This window comes from Rhopalosiphum padi, chromosome 1 (genome assembly GCF_020882245.1).
Source record: "Rhopalosiphum padi isolate XX-2018 chromosome 1, ASM2088224v1, whole genome shotgun sequence".
Classification (NCBI taxonomy): Eukaryota; Metazoa; Arthropoda; class Insecta; order Hemiptera; family Aphididae; genus Rhopalosiphum; species Rhopalosiphum padi.
The window spans coordinates 60894409-60912930 of NC_083597.1; the positions used below are offsets into that span (position 1 = coordinate 60894409).

At 27.4% G+C, this 18522-nt stretch overlaps 2 protein-coding genes across 3 annotated transcripts in view; one reads left to right on the forward strand and one right to left on the reverse strand.

The window, feature by feature from the left end:
• The window catches only part of LOC132918415 (E3 ubiquitin-protein ligase RNF19A-like), a 29651-nt gene extending 11282 nt beyond the window's left edge, over positions 1-18369 (forward strand). Inside the window, exons 2-13 of one of the 2 annotated variants that reach the window (XM_060979626.1) lie at positions 3614-3808; positions 5173-5276; positions 6931-7126; positions 7186-7300; positions 8084-8283; positions 8338-8482; positions 8563-8699; positions 8777-8874; positions 16052-16256; positions 16325-16481; positions 17287-17571; positions 17644-18369. In XM_060979626.1, coding sequence (XP_060835609.1) covers positions 3614-3808; positions 5173-5276; positions 6931-7126; positions 7186-7300; positions 8084-8283; positions 8338-8482; positions 8563-8699; positions 8777-8874; positions 16052-16256; positions 16325-16481; positions 17287-17571; positions 17644-17701 — 1895 coding nt within the window. In that variant the 3' untranslated portion in view covers positions 17702-18369. The remainder of the gene's footprint in view (positions 1-3613; positions 3809-5172; positions 5277-6930; positions 7127-7185; positions 7301-8083; positions 8284-8337; positions 8483-8562; positions 8700-8776; positions 8875-16051; positions 16257-16324; positions 16482-17286; positions 17572-17643) is intronic. The other variant, XM_060979627.1, reaches the window with a different exon arrangement.
• LOC132918416 (uncharacterized) lies at positions 9507-12763 on the reverse strand. The gene is made up of 2 exons (XM_060979628.1): positions 12193-12763; positions 9507-10949 (listed from the first exon to the last, which is right to left on the reverse strand). Exons 1-2 carry the CDS (start codon positions 12538-12540, stop codon positions 10044-10046), a joined length of 1254 nt encoding a protein of 417 aa, XP_060835611.1. The 5' UTR covers positions 12541-12763; the 3' UTR covers positions 9507-10043.
• Positions 18370-18522: the final 153 nt, after the last annotated feature.

The window sequence follows — 18522 nt, forward strand, 5'->3', positions numbered from 1 at the left end:
GCGGCCGGCGCTAGGAGCATTAGCATTTAGCGCCCTGGGCGAAATCATGTTTTGGTGCCCTTTACCCCCATTACCAAGTTAAAATAAAATCTAGTTTTTAGTAAGATTAAATAAAAATAATATATATGTATTTTGTATAATAAATTTATTACATGAACATAAAATAATTACTTTAAAATTATTTTGTTTATGAAATAGCCGTTTGGGATTAATAAACTAAATAAAACAAAAGTAAAAATAATCTTAAATGTGATCTTATAATATTACTTCGCTTTTCTAGCTTTTAATTCAAAAAACTGTTTGATTGTTTCTTCATTATTTACTTTACTTTTTGAGCTAAATTATTTTTAATTGACAACATTACTATAACGACGATAGCCTATCATCTGTCATCGAGGAACACAAATAAGTTTTTATTAATTTAAGTTTAGAGAAATTTTATTACATTTATTTTAAACTAAAACCAGCATTTATCTTCAATTAAAGCTACATTAGATAATACATATTATTTCAAATTGTGTAAATTATTGATAATTTTATTCGTTTTTTTTTTATTTATATTAATAACGTCCACTAGAGTAAACGAGTACAATAGATACATTGGTAAGTGGTATAAATATATGGTATTTTATCAATTTTATTAATCAAACCTGTTTGTCGAGGGTTCCAAACTACCGAACCACACTCCAAGACTGGGCGTACTAAGGAAAGGTATAAAACCTTTAGACGCCTTATATTCATATATCGATGCAGTTTCGTTTTATAAACCCTAAAATTCTAAAGGCTTTTGCTCAAATTGTTTCTATCATTCTATGTGTTGTTTGAAACTAAGATCAGATGATATTATTATATCAAGATCTCTCACTTCATTTATAACATTAATTATGGAGCCAGCTAGGTTATAATTGTAAAGTGTATTTGAACGATTGCGATGAAATGATATTTGTATACATTTACTCATATTTAAATGTGATCCGTTATCTAAGCACCATGTTGAAAATCGATCAAGATCCTGTTGTAGTTTTAAGAAATGACTTATGTGGTTAATTGTAAAATATATTTTTATGTCATTAGCGAACATTTATGCGTATCAAAAGATAAATTAAATTTAAATAATTTTAAGTTTAATACCCCTTGCTTACTAGCGCTTTGGACAGTCACCCTCGCACACCAAAAAAAAAAAAAAAACACATTGTAAAATCATTACATAAAAATAAATAAATAAACAAACAAACAAACAAACAATTAAAATAGTAACTTGTATACTGTATAATAATTCAACTCAACCCATATTTCATTACTAAATAATTATTAAATTTAAATTAAATACAATTTATTATTTAGCCTTTTTTCTTTAATATATTAAACAATATTAACACTAAACATCTCACTATTTAATAAATGGGTTTGACGAAAATTGGAGGTGCCGTAAATATTAAATTATGTTTATTACACATTTATTGAATTATATTTCTCGGACCTATCGAAATCGTCGCAAATATTTTCGAGAGACGTCCTGGTATGGACACCTATAGGACTTATATACGTTTTCACATATTATAGTTTTTAACTAGTGAATAGAGAAAATAAACGTAGAGCTAAGATAGCTTATTAGTGTGTGTGTGTGTATATATATAATATATCATACGTATATTTTGTTGGCTTTCATACGTTAATGATGAATAATCAACAAAGAAATAAAATAAAACTTAAAAAAAAAATGTTTATAGGAATGAACTTTTTTAAAAATTGATTGCAACATTTTAGTACGTGACTCGAGAAAAGTTTACCACCCCTAATGGCTAATTGATGAAATCGATCAAAAAAAAAATGTTAAAATTCTGTTTTAAATTTCAAAGTTCTTTGTACAATTAATATTCATGTATTATGTTTCAACTATAAAAGTGGTGCACTGTATACAAATTAAAAACGTATTTTTATTATTATTTGAAACGTTTTAGATATATTATACTATGTTTGGCAATTATACTATATATACTTCAAGTTCATTTTATATATTACATACAGTTCACCCTAATTGTTCGCAAAAAAATATGTAAAGATTTTAATATTATATTATATTTAAAATTGATAAGATTAATACAGTTCTAATCTTTTTAGAAACATAATATTTCGGATAACTCTGTGTAAACAAATTATGGATTGTGTGTGTGTGCCATAATAATATGGTAAAGTTCTATAGTATGTTACAAATTAATAACAAATGATAAACCGACTACAAAAAGGATTAAATAGAAAACGATAACAGTAACCCGTACGAAGGTCAACATTTAGAAACGTTTGTGTTTTAACTCTAAATAAATTTACAATTAAACTAAACATAAATAAATATAAATAACATGTAATTATTTGTACCAGCGTAATATTATGGTGATAAATGGAAAAGATAAAAATAATTTGTAATACATAAGGAAATACTAAATATTATATTTCAATATTTGTCATTTCATCTTACACATTTTTGTACCTTTTATTTAATTGTTAGATGACTATGTTTGATTATACTCCAAAGGATTAAATGTTATTGTAGTCGTAAAATTGTTTTAAAATGTGATTTTTAATCACATACACATTTGTTTTATTGTATTTTAAAATTAAATTTATTAAATTGATGCTTCTAGAATAAATAGAATAAGTAACAAAGCACATAGAAAGACAATAAGGTATACATGTCATAGTATAATATGTATTGTCTTGACATGAATTAAAATGATACATGTTTGGTTTTTTTTTATTTCCTCGTTCTATTAATTTAATTATTTTTTGTATTAGTTAAATTTATATTGGTATAATTTTCAAGGTTTTTATTAGGCTAATCTGCTGATTGACTTCTAATTTTTACGGCTATATATATATTTTTTTTAAGTAAAATTATTTTATTATTTAGCTTTTATGGATATGTTTATTAAGTAAGTAATTAATCAGATAATTAATAGCGTTTGAGATGGATTTGAAGGTAATTGCATATTGCCGGTCCATAATTTCCATCCTACATTCATTATTTTCTAGCATATCTATTTAAAATTGTTATAATCATAGATAATAATTTTTTTAATTTAAATAACATACATAGTTTTGTTCCTATATATTTTAATTTCTAAGACACGACTAGTGAAGAAAGAATATAAGCTCATTTATATATAATTTTACCTATAATGCATAAATTTGATGCTAATATAGTCTTAAGAAAAATATCCTTGATATAGAAAGTATTCTATATTAATATATTTATTTTAATTGAAACTAAGTCATTAACCTAGTATAGATTTAAGTGATATTTTATTTTCACGCATTTTTTTTTCTATCAATTAATAGTCGATGACATTGTTCCCAATGCCACTTTTGTTAGATAATGAATATAATCTAAATTCGCGATGTAGGTAGGTATATTTATTTATTTTATTATTTTTATTGGTCAAGGTGAACACCAACTTTCACTAATCCAACCACGTACCATTGCCGTTTGTTCATCTTGTTCAGTATCATTCCTGTCTGCGTGATGTTATAATATCCAAATATAAGAAAGAAATATGTAGTGATTTGTGATAACTTAAAATCATTAATTTTTTCTTTATTATGTTGTATTGCATAGACAGTAGAAATAACAGTCGCGGCATGAGATCTAAATCGTTACAAGATTTGCCTGAAGCCAGTACAAGCTCAGCGGCGCCTACTCGTAAAAGACGTATGCCGAGATTTTCTTTACGCCGACTTTTGTATTCAAATACATTTTTGGCAAGACATCTGGGAAGTTCGCAAAGTGGTAAACGTCGAACTATTATTACTGGTATGTTTGCAAAATGTTCTGTTAAATCAACTGTCTTCATTATAATTATATTTTAAGCTATACAATTAAAATGTACAACCTAATTAAATATTTTGTCATTTAGGTTATTATTACTAATCTTAAATTATACTCTTGAGGTGTTAGGTAGTATTAAAATAATAATAGCAATAATAATATTAATAATGAATAATGATGATAATAAACTTAACTTTTTTCTTTAAATAAAATTAATTTTTAATTTTCGCGGTTTAATTTTAAAATGTGATCAATATAAATTAATACCTTTTATTTAATTAAATTATGCTACCATATTGCAATATATTTAATGGTTATATTATGTTTATGATTATGTCACAAATTTTGTACCTATCAGAACAATTTATAAAATGTTATGACAGTTACTTATTACTTGTTTCCCATTTTTTCGAGTATAATTATTTTATTGGTTATAGTTGTTAATTTTATGTGACATATAATAGTTAATATTATAATATTATTTAATATGATTGTATTCTACTTAAAATTAATCTAAGTATATATAAAAGAATATATTCCACAATTGCCGTCTTTAAACAAAAAAAAAAAAATTTTAATTTACTATCTTCGACATAACATCATTTTAATATTAGAGTCAATTTATCTGTTATCAAGTTTTAAGATAAAAACATTATTTTTTATGTTATATATATGCTCTAGGCATATAGTCAAATCAGGCATTTTACTAAATCCCTAGAGATTAAGTTGAATGCCTAGTCATTTATTAACTAAATGCCTATTTTAAGTAGGTAAGGTAAATAATAAAAATGAAACATTTTTTTATATTATTTAAAAAAAGTAACTATATTTTTTTATTAATTATTTAAGTATATATAAATTAATAAATAAATATAGGTAAATCATTTGGTGATTTTGGTTAAAAAAAAATGTTAAATGGTCTAGCATATGCCACCAAACAATAACATAAAATAACGAGTAATAACTTAAAATTAACAAAAATGTATAACTATAAACTAACTTTTTTATTCATTTTTTAAACTCCTACTATCACACATAATAAGTAATTATCTTTATTTAGTTTTAAAACAATAGTACTGAAGGACAAAAAATTAAAAATATTTCATATACCTACGTATTTTACATATTAATAAATAATACAAAATTTTTTTTATATATATAAAATAGCGATAAATAATTCATAAGTAAAATAAATATAGTTAAATTTTTAAAATAATTCAAAATGTTTCATTTTTATTATTTGAATGACTTGAAATAGGAATTTATTTAAATGAATAATAATATAAATATAAAATAAATAATGTAATACAAATATTCGTAAAATAAATCTGTTAAATTATTTATTGTAGGTGGTCCTAGTGTAGCAGATGTAACAGATTTTGAAAAAGCCCCTTTAGGGTTTGGGCAAAACTATACAGATCCTAAAAAGGTTACTCCAGTATCCAACATCAAAGTAAGTAATTGTTAGATTATTAATTATTTTTTACTAGAAAAAATTAATTTTATTTGAAAAAAAAATGTACTTATTATATTTCTATAAATAAATATAAAGGTATACTAAGTTATTGAAATAAGTTACATTATCACATCTCCTTTGTCTGTCTACACGTCATATTTATGTGATTTGTTAAGATTATAAATACTTGTAGATTTGTTTAAATATTTAATGATTAGATTAGCAACATTCCTAGATATATTATTACTATGTATTGGTATATTTTTTATAAATATAAGCATGTCTTAATTTAAAATAATTTAGATTATTTTTAACCATTAATGATTTATTCAAAATAGTAAATGTTAAAAATTTATCCGGTCAATGCATGGGAAATACTCTTCTTTATAAAATATATAATAGGTGCTTTTGCCCTAAACTGAACCAAAGAGTCGTAATCTTGGAAATACGGAGTATCTTTGTTCCTATATTATGTAGGAGATAAGTAGAGAAAACAAATGCTGGTGTAGCAGCCCCATAATTAAAATTTGTATACATATTTCCTATATTTTATATAGTAAATTGTTGTATCTTCGCATGATTTTTAATATCTCTACAATTTTGTTATATCATAGTATTTCAAATTATATATATTGTTTTTCATTAGAAAGTATAACATTAGTGATGTTTTTTTATATATTTTTTTAACTTTTAAATCATTTATTGTAACTAGCAAGCTTGTATTGTATTTCTTCCTCTTCTACAATGATTTTTGGCTTTTTCAATGTTAACCTTTGAATGTTTAACACTTTATGAACTCTTGTATTTGAAAATGTAGTGTACTTTGATGTGTTTCTTAATGTTTATCATACTTTTAAGCAATTAAAGTTAATAAAACAAAATTTGTTAAACTAAAATACATTGTGGGAACAAGGAATTAAAAAATCTTTTAGTTAATATTTTTTTTTATAATTTGTTTTCTAAAGCAAGTTTCTGGTATTTGATTATTAAGGATAAATAAACCTTGAATAATCAAGGTTCTTTGATCATCATAATTTATTTTCTTTATGTTCATTTTTTTTTTCAATAACAAAAACCAATATCAATCGTTTTTAAGTTTCTGATTGGCTGTTGTTAAAATGTTGCCTATAAACAGGATTTAGGACTTTATGAATTTAATTAATTGTTGTTATACAAATATTTAACAATTTTCTGACTATAAAAATTAGTAACTGAATATCTACAATTTAAATTTAAATTATGTATATTTTTCACATTTTATTTTTTTTTTAAATATTAAACATGTGTATTCTTGCAAAAAAAAAAAAACCAGGAGATATGTTTACAGCAAAAAGCCATTAATATAGTAATAATTATCTGCACCGAGAAATTTTGTTTATTATATTTTGTACCATTGTTACTTATAATTTCAATATTTTGTGTATTAATGCAACCAACTTTTGTTTTGGTAAAATGTTATTTTATAGGTTTGATACAAAAGCTATAATAAATGATTTACGTCATAAACTATGTTTAAATTGAATATTTATATCCCTATTTATTCACAAATAAATACTGTTGTTTTACGTATTATAACTAATATCTGTCATCAATAACTTATAACTTATAAATTATAATCATATATTAATTCTATACAATCTTGTGTTTTAAGATTGGTGCTCCAGTTGATGGCCTATTAGAATGTCCATTATGTTTAGCCAAATTTGATGAAAATTATTTTGCCAAATTGTCAACTTGTAATCATCGTTCCTGTTTTGACTGTTTTCAACAATATTTACGTATAGAAATATGTGAATCACGTGTAAACATCACCTGTCCAGAGTGTTCTGAAGCTATGCATCCAAATGGTAAAATTTTATTTTTATAATTATATATATATTTTAATGTTTAATATATTTCTGTTAAGACATACAAAGTGTGCTCAATAATCTAGCTCTTTATGAAAAATATGAAGACTTCATGGTACGGAGAGTGTTAGCAGTTGATCCTGATACTAGATATTGCCCTTCGCCTGACTGCAGGTAAATTGTTTTATGTTTAAAAGTTTTCAACAAAATTTAAAATAAAATAGCTTAAACCTTTGATATAAAATCATACTAATTAATTACATGTTAAATTTTAATTATGTATTACCACATTGGTGAATAGTTGTAAAATACATTTTGTTTCCTATGTATTCTTTAAAATACCACTATTATTTTATTACTGATATAGTAGTATTATAGTAATATTTATCTGTATTTTGTTATAAATATGTCAATTTTTTTAAATTACTGTTATAGCTATATTAACATTTTTTATACTTTATTATAACAGTAAACACGGGCTATTAGATGAGCCAAGAGCAACTGATAAACATTATTATAACTGTTGTAATTGAAAAGTGCAATGAGAAAATAAAAATTTATAAATGTGAATATATAAATATAATGGAAAAAATTGTCAATATAATTCTGCTTTAAATTAATAGTATCTAATTGAGCAATACTATTTTTTCTTCCATAAAAAAATATTCAAATTATTACTGCTATAAAAATAATGTCACATTAAGAAGAGGGGTTTTAAAGTATTTTATGCTCACAATATAAATATTTTTATACAATTATTTTTACTAAATTGTGTTATAAAGACTTATGTAACTCAGAGAATTTTCCTGTTGACTTCATTAGGTTAGGTTTTTTTTTATTTTATTTTTTACAAGATTTTATTTTGTAACTTAACTTGTAAGTAAATAGGTTAATAAATTTTACATACTTGGTGTATTGGTAATAACTAATAATTATTAATAAAGCTGTATTTTTTAGCTATGCTGTCATAGCTGCAGGTTGTGCCAGTTGCCCAAAGATAAAATGTGAACGTCCTGGTTGCGATTCATACTTTTGTTACCATTGCAAAGCTGCATGGCATCCTAATCAAACATGTGATTCCGCTAGAGCAAAACGATCATCAAATATGAGAACCTCATCTTTAACCTTTAGTACAGATTCACAGTCACGTATGAAATGTTAATAACATTTTTATTTTGTCAATGTGATAGTTATATGAAATATAATTTTAGGTGAAGACATTAAACCTTGTCCTCGTTGCCAGGTTTTAATTGTGAAAATGGACGATGGCTCATGCAATCATATGACATGTGCAGTTTGTGGAGCAGAATTTTGTTGGCTATGTATGAAAGTAGTCAGTGATTTACATTATCTTAGGTAATGGTATTTTTTTGTACATATTTGGATTAGTAGTATAATTGATTTTTAAATTATTTATTTATAAACTTAAATTTTAGTCCTTCAGGTTGTACTTTTTGGGGTAAAAAACCCTGGTCTAGAAAGAAAAAGCTTCTATGGCAATTAGGTACATTGGTAGGAGCTCCAGCTGGTATTGGTTTAATTGCAGGAATTGCAATACCTGCAATAATCATTGGTAATTAATTTTTATTTATCAAATAATTAATTAATTTATTAAATATTCATTATTTGTTATTTTTTTTATCCTAAAAGGTGTACCTGTTTGGACTGGACGAAAAATGTATACTCGTTATAGACTTTCAAGTCGATTAAAACGGAATTTTGCAATTGCTGGTGGGGTATTAGCTGCGGTGAGTATTTACTTCTTACTAATTTTATTACTTAAAACTTCTATATATTATTATGGTTCAAATAAAAAAAATGCGATAAAGACGGTAATTAAATTAGTTATATATTTTTATTAATTTCACAATTTGTGAACAGGCACACAATTATTGATCTTACCTATTAGTTAAATTAATTCAATTGTATTTATAATAATTATTAGTTTATAGAACTAATATTAATTTTAATTTTATGCAAATTTATTAAATATTTTAGGCTTGAGATTGTTTTACTTTAATTTGTCTGAGAGTTTAAAATTATAATAAAGGAGTATGTGTGATTTATATTTTATTTTACAAGTATAAAAGTTATATTTTCATTAGTTGATTTTAAAATACTTTTCCTTGAGAATAATATCTATTGTTTAAATCAATGTTTAAATCTGTATTCAAATTTATATAATCACTGAATTTGTATAATTGAATTAAAAATCGCTTTTTGACTATTCTTAGTTTTTCATATCTTTAAACTAATATAATTTGTATAATTATATATTATATTTATTTTCTTAATTTTCATATCATAACCATATGTACCTATGTTCTTTTGTAGTATTCATTTAACTTGGAGGTATTTACAAATCGATTGTTCATTTCAATTTTATAATCAATATTGTTTATTATTACTATAGTAAGTAAAATCACATAATATGAGTAGTATGGACAGCACCGTTACATTAATTTAGGCAACACAATTTTAACATGTCAAAATGTAAAGATACAGTAAAAACTGATTAAAAAAAAAAAAAAACAACATGTTTATATAACTGTATTGAGCTATAGGATCTAATAATAAATTTATTTCTTAGCATATCGTGTTAAGGTTATGCTGACATTTAAGGCTTTTTGAATTTGAGTACATAAAATGAAATTAATATGTTGATTTATAGCTTTAACAATTTTTTTCTAATATATTAATATAATTTATGAATTCTTAACATTTAAAAAAATTACCTTAACCTCAAGTATAATTTGAATTTGCAGAACTAATATTAAAAGTAAAAGTGAAATAAAACATTTATATTAAATATAACAAGTATATTTCTCTATATATTATATAGGTAGTGTGAAAGCTCTAAAGTTATTACTTGAGAAAAGAGAAATACATTATAAACCAAAGTAAAATTGAATAAATACTATGCTGAAATTTCAGTTAAATGTCTGTTGAAGATTTCCTCAGCTTGTAGATCGGTCAACAGGTCTAATAATCTTTGTTCGGTTTCTTCATTGCCTAAAGCAACGTCTACTGAACCTATACACAAAAGTACTGCTAATAACTTCGATTCCTTCATATCTTCATCCAAGTCATATCGACTGTATTCAAGTTGTCCTTCTATATCTACACCCAACTTACTCGCATGCGTTGTTAAAGCTTCCCAGTAGATATCTACTAACTCATTTGAATGGTTTCGTCTAGTTTCTGTCGACAAACTACTTACAAGTAAAAGTGCGACGTCATTAGTTGGTCTACTATAAGATATCATTTGCCAGTCTAGTATTACACATTGGTCTTGTTCTCCAAACATTAAATTGTTACACCAAAAGTCAGTGTGCGTCATCAATCCCATTGGTTCTTTAGGTATCATGAGCGATCCGATTATTTGTTTAGTGACACGACATAGAGATCTAAGTGTATTGATTAACGTGTCGTATTGTGGCCCTTTAGATCGTAGGAAAACATGCAGTTGTGGCATTCCCCGTTCGACAAGTGCTTGGTAAGATAGTGTGGCACGAGATGTTTGAAATAAGAACGGCCAACGTTCGGTGAGCGGCCCGTGCTTAAGTTTTAAAGCAAGAGATGTAGCGTGGATTCGAGCTATAGAACGGAGAGCGAGTTTTGCTTCTGTGTATGTAAGTCCAGTAGAGAAGTTGGCTGCTGTATAGCCGCGTTTGGATAAGTTTTCCAAGACTAACATTGACTCGTCCTTACCACTGGCACTCATACCAGCAAAGTAACACTGGGCTACTGGCATGTCACCAATCGCAGAACGAGTGTGTTTTGTAAGCACATTTTCTTCTAAATTTCTTAACTCAAATAATACCTGTAATCAAAATTGAATTATTATAATGTTAAGCGCGTATAAGATAATGTAATGGGTGTTATTAGTAAGGGCTCGTTCGTTCTTTTTTTTTGACACGGCGTTTAAAATTAATTGATTGATGTCTTTTGTTAAACGTCAAAAACTTTTTAGTTTTTTGTTCTAGTTAATTAGTATTTCATTGGAATATTTAAGCATTTTGATAAAAGTTGGTTTTAGCCAGATTAAGATTTTTTAGTATAACTGTATTTTAAATATGTGTAAATATATATGTTCTAAATAAGCGTAGTATTTCAAAAGGTACAGTGTAATAATAATATTTTTATGGTTTCATTTTTTTTTAGAAGTATATTTATAATTATAATAGGATAGATGTGTTGTTAAAACTTAATTTAAATTTTAAATTATAAATTGTGTATCAGAAAAAATCAACTTATGACAGAATAAAAGTGGGTTGATTTAATTTTAATCAACAATATGTATTTATCCTACTGACAGGATGGTAATCACTATTGTTAAATGGTTTATTATTATTATTAGCATATAAAAAGTATATATAAATAAATTGACGAATTTAATTATCACGAATTTCATTGTTTTAATTACTATTTTTTGTTCATGCTTATTTAAATTGATAGATACCTTCTAACTTTTTTGTTTTTTTGATCGCAAGCGTTAAAATTAATTTCGTGATATATAATAATAGATGTATTCGATGCATGTGCGGTTGGTAGGGGATGTCTCACGTTTACGATACCTCAGGGTCGCGTGTGGTTAGGCGGTAATAAACAACAATACGCATGTACCTCTCCGCGCACACGTTATTCCCTTGACTGGAATTCTTTCAAAGCATCCGTCAAACCTAAAACCGCATCACCGCAGCCTAACTATTTTTTGTTGTTTTTAATGGTCGGAACGAGTGGTCAAGGTCTACTGCACACACGATGGGAGTTATGTAGCCATGACAATTACCGCTGTTTGCACGGATTGAATTCGAATAACTCAGTCAATCAGTCATACATGCCAATCTGCGATGATGGACGGGCTACAGCGAATTTTAGAACATCCACATAAAATCCGATTAGAATTTTCCTCTAACGTGCTTGACTATTTCGTGTGCAATTCGCTCGTGGTGTGTGTGGTATACAAGAGGGTGATTGACGTGCAGACGTGCTAAAGCGCGACGTGTAGAGTGGATAAGGCCAGTGTAGTTGTTACGGGGGCGAGGAGAAGGAAGAGAACCCACCGTGTTGTAAAAGTGAACTTCTCTGTAGTCGAACTGGGCTTCAAGCACGAACGCCCGGGAGTAGGGCTCTTGCGGCAGGCTCTTGATGACCACGTCCAGCGAGTCGGTACCCGCGACGCCGTCCACCGCGTACACGATGTGTACGGCCACTATAGAGCTGAGCACGTTGTGCGGATCGGACACAGCGGGCGTGGCGATGGTCCGGTCACCAATCACGGTGACCGAGTCCCGCGGCCGGCCGATCAGCCGGCTGATGACGCCCGACAACCAGTCCGGGTCGGCTGGCAACGGTTGCCGCTGATGCCCGTCGTCATCGTCGGCTGCAGCTGACGCGGCTGCTGACGACATGGCCGAGGATCGTTGACGATACCTCGCGGTTGGGGGCGGATGGACAGCGTTCAACTTCTGAACGTGCGGCGGCAGTGCGTAGTACGCGTACTACACGACAACACTGGCCTCAGCCGCGCGCGCGTTTACGGAGTCGGCGGTGCGATTGCGTGCGCGCGCGTGTGTAAGTCGAGTCGACGACCTGCATCCCCTGAGCCCCCTCCCAGCCGCCGCCGCTGCCACCCTTAACCACCCCTCATCCGAGTATCGGTCGCCGTCGACTGAGCTCCCTCCCCTCCGTACCGGTGACAACGGGGAGACGTTGGCAGATCGCGATCTCTCCCCGCCGCTGCAGCTGGTACTATGCGATCTCCCTTCTGCAGTGCGCAGTCTCCCACCCGCCATCTCGCGCTCGCTCCCGCCGTCTCGCTTCGTGCGTCCTGCGGCACGCCCGACCGCCGCTGTGGGTGTGTGCAAGAATGTACGTCATCCGTATGACCCATCAATACCGCGGAACTGTACCAGCGCGCCGTGACGTAATTTCGGGACGAGAGAGAGAGAGAGAGAGAGAGAGAGAGACGAGAGTAGGTACACAAAGCAGATAATGAAAGATGAAAACACCGATAATAATTTTAATGCATTTATATATAAATTTGTATATGATATATGTATAGAACAGACATACTATGGAGTATGGACGGTGATTGAGAAGGCGGAGGAGTTGGCTTTGTAAATTGTGGAATTCTATTTTGGAGTTGATAAAGTTTTCATCAAGATCACCGTAGTCTTATCGGTACTCGGTAGTAGTAGCCTTAACAAACATATTTGACATTTTGAGAGATTGATAGAGGTGTGATTATGCGAATTTATGAATAAATAAGACCACTTTATGATAAAATTTTATAATTTAACTAAATCTCCGCTTACGTGTAATTTTTGTTTAGCGATCATCAATTTTACGCCTAATAGTTGACGGTTTATGTCATTGCATTGTTGCGTTATCGTTCTTTTATTACCTAAAATAGTGCCCTATTCAACAAACTTACGTATTGTTCACCATCACGAAAGCAATTACAAAAAAATTAAATTTAAATCCCTCCTACTCAATATCAACAGCATTTTTTTTTTTTTATTAATTCCTTATTCTTATGTTATGTCATAAATTAATCAAGGCTATGCTATTTGTACATTTGTAGTATGTTTTTTTTGTAATATCCTTTTAAAAATGTTAGTTAATATGTTCACGAATCGCCCAATACCGATAGGTACAAATAAATAATAATTCATTTTTTATTTTGCATATTTTTGCATATTTTAATTATAAACACGAAAATGCGTATTTTATGTATGTATATTTAAACAAAAGTAGGGTAAAAGGCTATAGAAGCAACAACATAGTACGTTCCTAATTTTAATTTCATACAATTAATGATTTTGACTTAAATTTAAAATAATGTTATAATGGTATTAATTTATTTAAAAGTAATATTAACAAAACGATTTTATTAAATTATAAATAGTTCCTATGTTATTTACTGATATTTTAGAAATTATTTAACAATTGTTTTTATCATTATGTTTTTTTTTACATATTTTAGCGTGATCACTGTTCTGATAAAATGACAAGTATATTTGACTACCGTCGAATTTCGATAACTCTAAAAACTTAATAACTTGAATTTTTTTTTATTCCCCTAGAGGCCTAGAAATATAAATTAATATGAATTCGTGTTATATATGTAATAAGTTACATCGATATACATAATTATTGGTCGTTTGAGATATAGGTACATACCTTCACTACATTTTAACTCAATATGAAATCTGATTTAATTAATTATAATAATTCATTTATATTCTAGCTTATGCTGTTTTTGCTGAAATTTGTGTTCATCTCTGCAATCTGCATATTATATTTATTTATAAAGTTTTAGTGTTCCAAGGCTCTGACCTATATTGTTAATCAATCATACTTATTATTCCATTTAATGAATCCGTTATACTTTAAATTATTAATCATACCTATTATATATATCACTGTTCAATAAAAATGTTTTAAGACATTAATAATATTTTATACTTACTTTGAATTTAATTTAAAACATGTTAAGCATATATGTATGTATGTATGCATGTTTATATACATTATTATTTATAACCATTCTAATAAGAATTATTATTTTACCATTTTTAAACATACTATTAATTATATTATACCATTGATATACAAAGTAAAAAGTTATTACACATTTTGATCTAAAGGAACTTGGGCCTTCTAGGGCTTGGAGCTTTTAAAATTTAAAATATTCTAGGGTGTCGTTTAAGTAGTCTAGCAGTCTAGGGTTATAAAATAAAGTACTATGTAATATATGTAAATTAAAGCTTAAAAGAGGTAGGTAAATAAAAATTGTAAATAAGAATATTTAATTTGTAAATATTATAAGTAGATTTTCTTAGTAAAAAACGCTTGCCAAGTTAGAGTTCAGCATGTAAATTTTCTTAATTTTCAATTTTTAGAAATTTATTATTTGTTTGCAATATAGGTATAATGTATTTTATTTTCAATTTCATTTAGTGAGATAGATCACCGAAACCGTAAAGCAGATTTTGTTGTTTGGGGTCTTGTTAGATTCACATTGGCTAGGAGAAGTGCCATGAAGATTTTCAAAACTTTATCTTTTATAGTTAATTCACTATAGAGCTTCAAAAAAAAATTAAAACACATTTTATTGGGCGTTTTTTTTTTTATGTTTTTCAGCTTTATAGCTTTGTAGTGAATTAACGATTGAAGATAAAGTTCTGAAAATCTTCACAACACTCCTCTTAGCCAATGTGAATCTAACAAGACCCCAAATAACAAAATCTGTTCTCTATTTTCGGTAATTTACCACACTAAATGAAAATCTAGCAAAAAATAATTATTTTTTTAACTATAAAAAATAAAATAATTTTTTTTGAAAATTTTTAATCTCACATTTTATATTTACTTGATAATCCCTTTTTAATGAGCTATCAACCAACTTTTAGCTATAATAGTTTTGGAGTAAAGTTAAAAGAATAGAAATTTTGGGACTGTTCACGCCGACGTTTTTGTGGATTCAAATTGTTATACTGCTTGGGTGTGATATTGGATCTCTCTCATTAATATTTTATGTTAAAGCTAGCTTAATTATCCACCTACTCATTACAACTTAGCTACATTTTTATCATTTTCCTACTTAACACAAATTCTTGAAGTTTTAAAAATTCAGGCTTTTTTAATTTCAATTACCATATTTACTTGATTAAAAATCAAGAAAGTAAAAATATATATAATATATGTCTATTAGAAATAAAGCTTAGAATACATGAAAAACTAGTCTGTTTGCATAAAATATTTGTACTGCTTCTACTCTTTTTTAGTAAATTACTAAATTGTAAGTAGACCATGGGTAGTTATAGTTTTAAACAAATTTAAAATGTATTTTTATAGCTTTTAAAATATATTCTTAATATTTTATTTTAAATATAATTGTTCTTCTGAATTTTTCAGTTAATTGCTGCACCAGTTATGGCCAGTTTAGCTGTTGGAATTGGAGTTCCAATATTATTATTTTATGTTTACGGTGTAGTTCCAGTATCTCTGTGTCGCTCAGGTGGCTGCGGGGTTACCACATCATCAAATGGAGTACATTTTGATTTTGATGAAGAGCACAGCGCTCCTAAAACAGTTAATATAGATTACTTCACAACCACTGGTAAGTCAAAATTAAATACTAATCTATTTTAAACAGTTGTTCAAATATCAATTTTATATTGTTTATAGATGGTGATACTGTAAGTCACGGTGCTGAAATTGGTAATCCTTCCATTGGAGAACCGTCATTCTGGAATGATTGGGATGGTGATACTGCATTGGGAAGAGATGCCGATCGAGAATCAGCAAGTACTGTTGCATTAGCTGGCAGTTTATTAGCTCAAAAGTAATTATTTATTTCACAAATCAATCATACGGTATACAGTACTATTTTTACCAACAATTTAAGTATACATTACTATCCAAAATATATACAATTAACATGTGAATTAAATTAGTTATTAAAAAATATAAATTAAGGATGGGTTGAATTTATGTATAGACAAACACAAATTTGAATCTTATTTGAATTTCTTTCCATACTTTCAGATTGTCAAACTTAAAAAAATGTAAATTTTAAAATATAGGGCAATTTTTTTATTGATCAACATCTATTATTTCAAAATCTTTTAATGTTTATGAAAATATTTTTTTTTTAATTTTAATTTTTTTTATGTGACATCAATACATAATATATTTCATATGCTAAAGTGGTGCCGTCATCTTTTGCAAAACTAATATCTAATGCCTCTAAATCATATCTTTTTTGTTTTATATCACTCTCATCATATAAACTTATGTTAATTTGTATAGATTGTTTGTCATATAAAAATAAAAAAATAGAATATAACTTTGAAAAAATATTAAAAATTTTATTTTATTTCAACTATGAATTATTTAAAAAAAAATATTTTCAAAAACATTAATATATTTTGAAATAATGAGTGTTTGATAAAAGAATCAAAACAAAATTTTAATTAATCTGATGCCAGACCCAAATATACTAATTACTTAAACATCTTAAAATTCAAACTAACAATTTTCTCAAATTTTAAATTGAATAAATTTTTAAAAGTTTAAGATGTTTGTGGTTTTGAAAAGTTTCTAAATATATCCTTGATTAATTAATTAATTTGATGATGTTACATAAGAGTTGACAGCAGTGAGACAGCATCAATGCGTTCGGGCCAAAAAACTGTGACTGATGTGAGTGATGAGACCCAATCACAATCGCAACAGCCTCTAAATTTGTCTCTAAGTTCATTAGAAGAGTTAACTGCCGGATTGATGCGACGGGTATTGGGAAATAGTGATGAAACCGATACTCCAGCAACATCAATTAGATCACGTACCACTACAGAAGTGCGTTTTGGCAATACAGTCAGCATTATTTCTCCCCCTGTGATGGACTCCCATCAAAATTTTTTACCTTTTAGGTAAATATTTAATGTTTTGTAATTAATACATTTTAAATAAACATAACATATTTTTTTTATTTTTTTTTTTAGAGGGTTTGTAAGAAACTTGCTCTGTAGAACATCAAGTGAATTCCCAGCCAGCTCATAACCATATATTTGTATTGCTTTTTTTTTATACCTATGAAATTATACCATTTACAGGGCTTTATATTTTGCTCTCACTTAAACTGGTCTTTCTATTTTTAGTTTGATATTTTCATTAATGTTTTTTTTTGTGTTTACAACTATATTTGTATAATATATTAATATATATATAATTATAATAATTTATTTATCATAAATATATATATTTAATTTTTCCTTTAAAGCGACTGTGATCACTGGGGTTTTATTACTATATTTGTTTATTTGTTTATTTTTGTTTTTTTGTCACAATTAGTAGATTATTATTACAACAAATGTTAACAATATAGAATTTATTAATTGTATGAAAATAAAAAATAAAATAGAATAAGTTACATTTTTCGGTAACCTAAATTATTTGTTTAAGATTAATTATTGCATTATAGCTATTAAAATAATTCTAGAAACCAAAATATTGATAATTGTGGTGTTATTTAATTTTTTTCTTATCCCATTTATGTGTTCCAAAAATATTTTTAAGTTATAAGTAACCTATGGTAAATGTAAAGAGATAAGAAAAAAATTTTATTCCTAAATACCTAAAAAATATTATTTTGTGTATTTAGTTATAGAAATACTTACACACAACAATTTCAATAAATTGCCAAAAATAAATTGTACTTGGGCATTTCAGTTATTGTATTCCTATTATTTGAATATTTTTATAATGAATGAATTACTCTCTTTTCTGCTTTCGTAAGCTAAGCTGCTAAGACTAAATAGTAAATACAATTGAGATAAATCTAATTTACAAAATTGTGCGTTTGAAATAATTATTATGCTAAT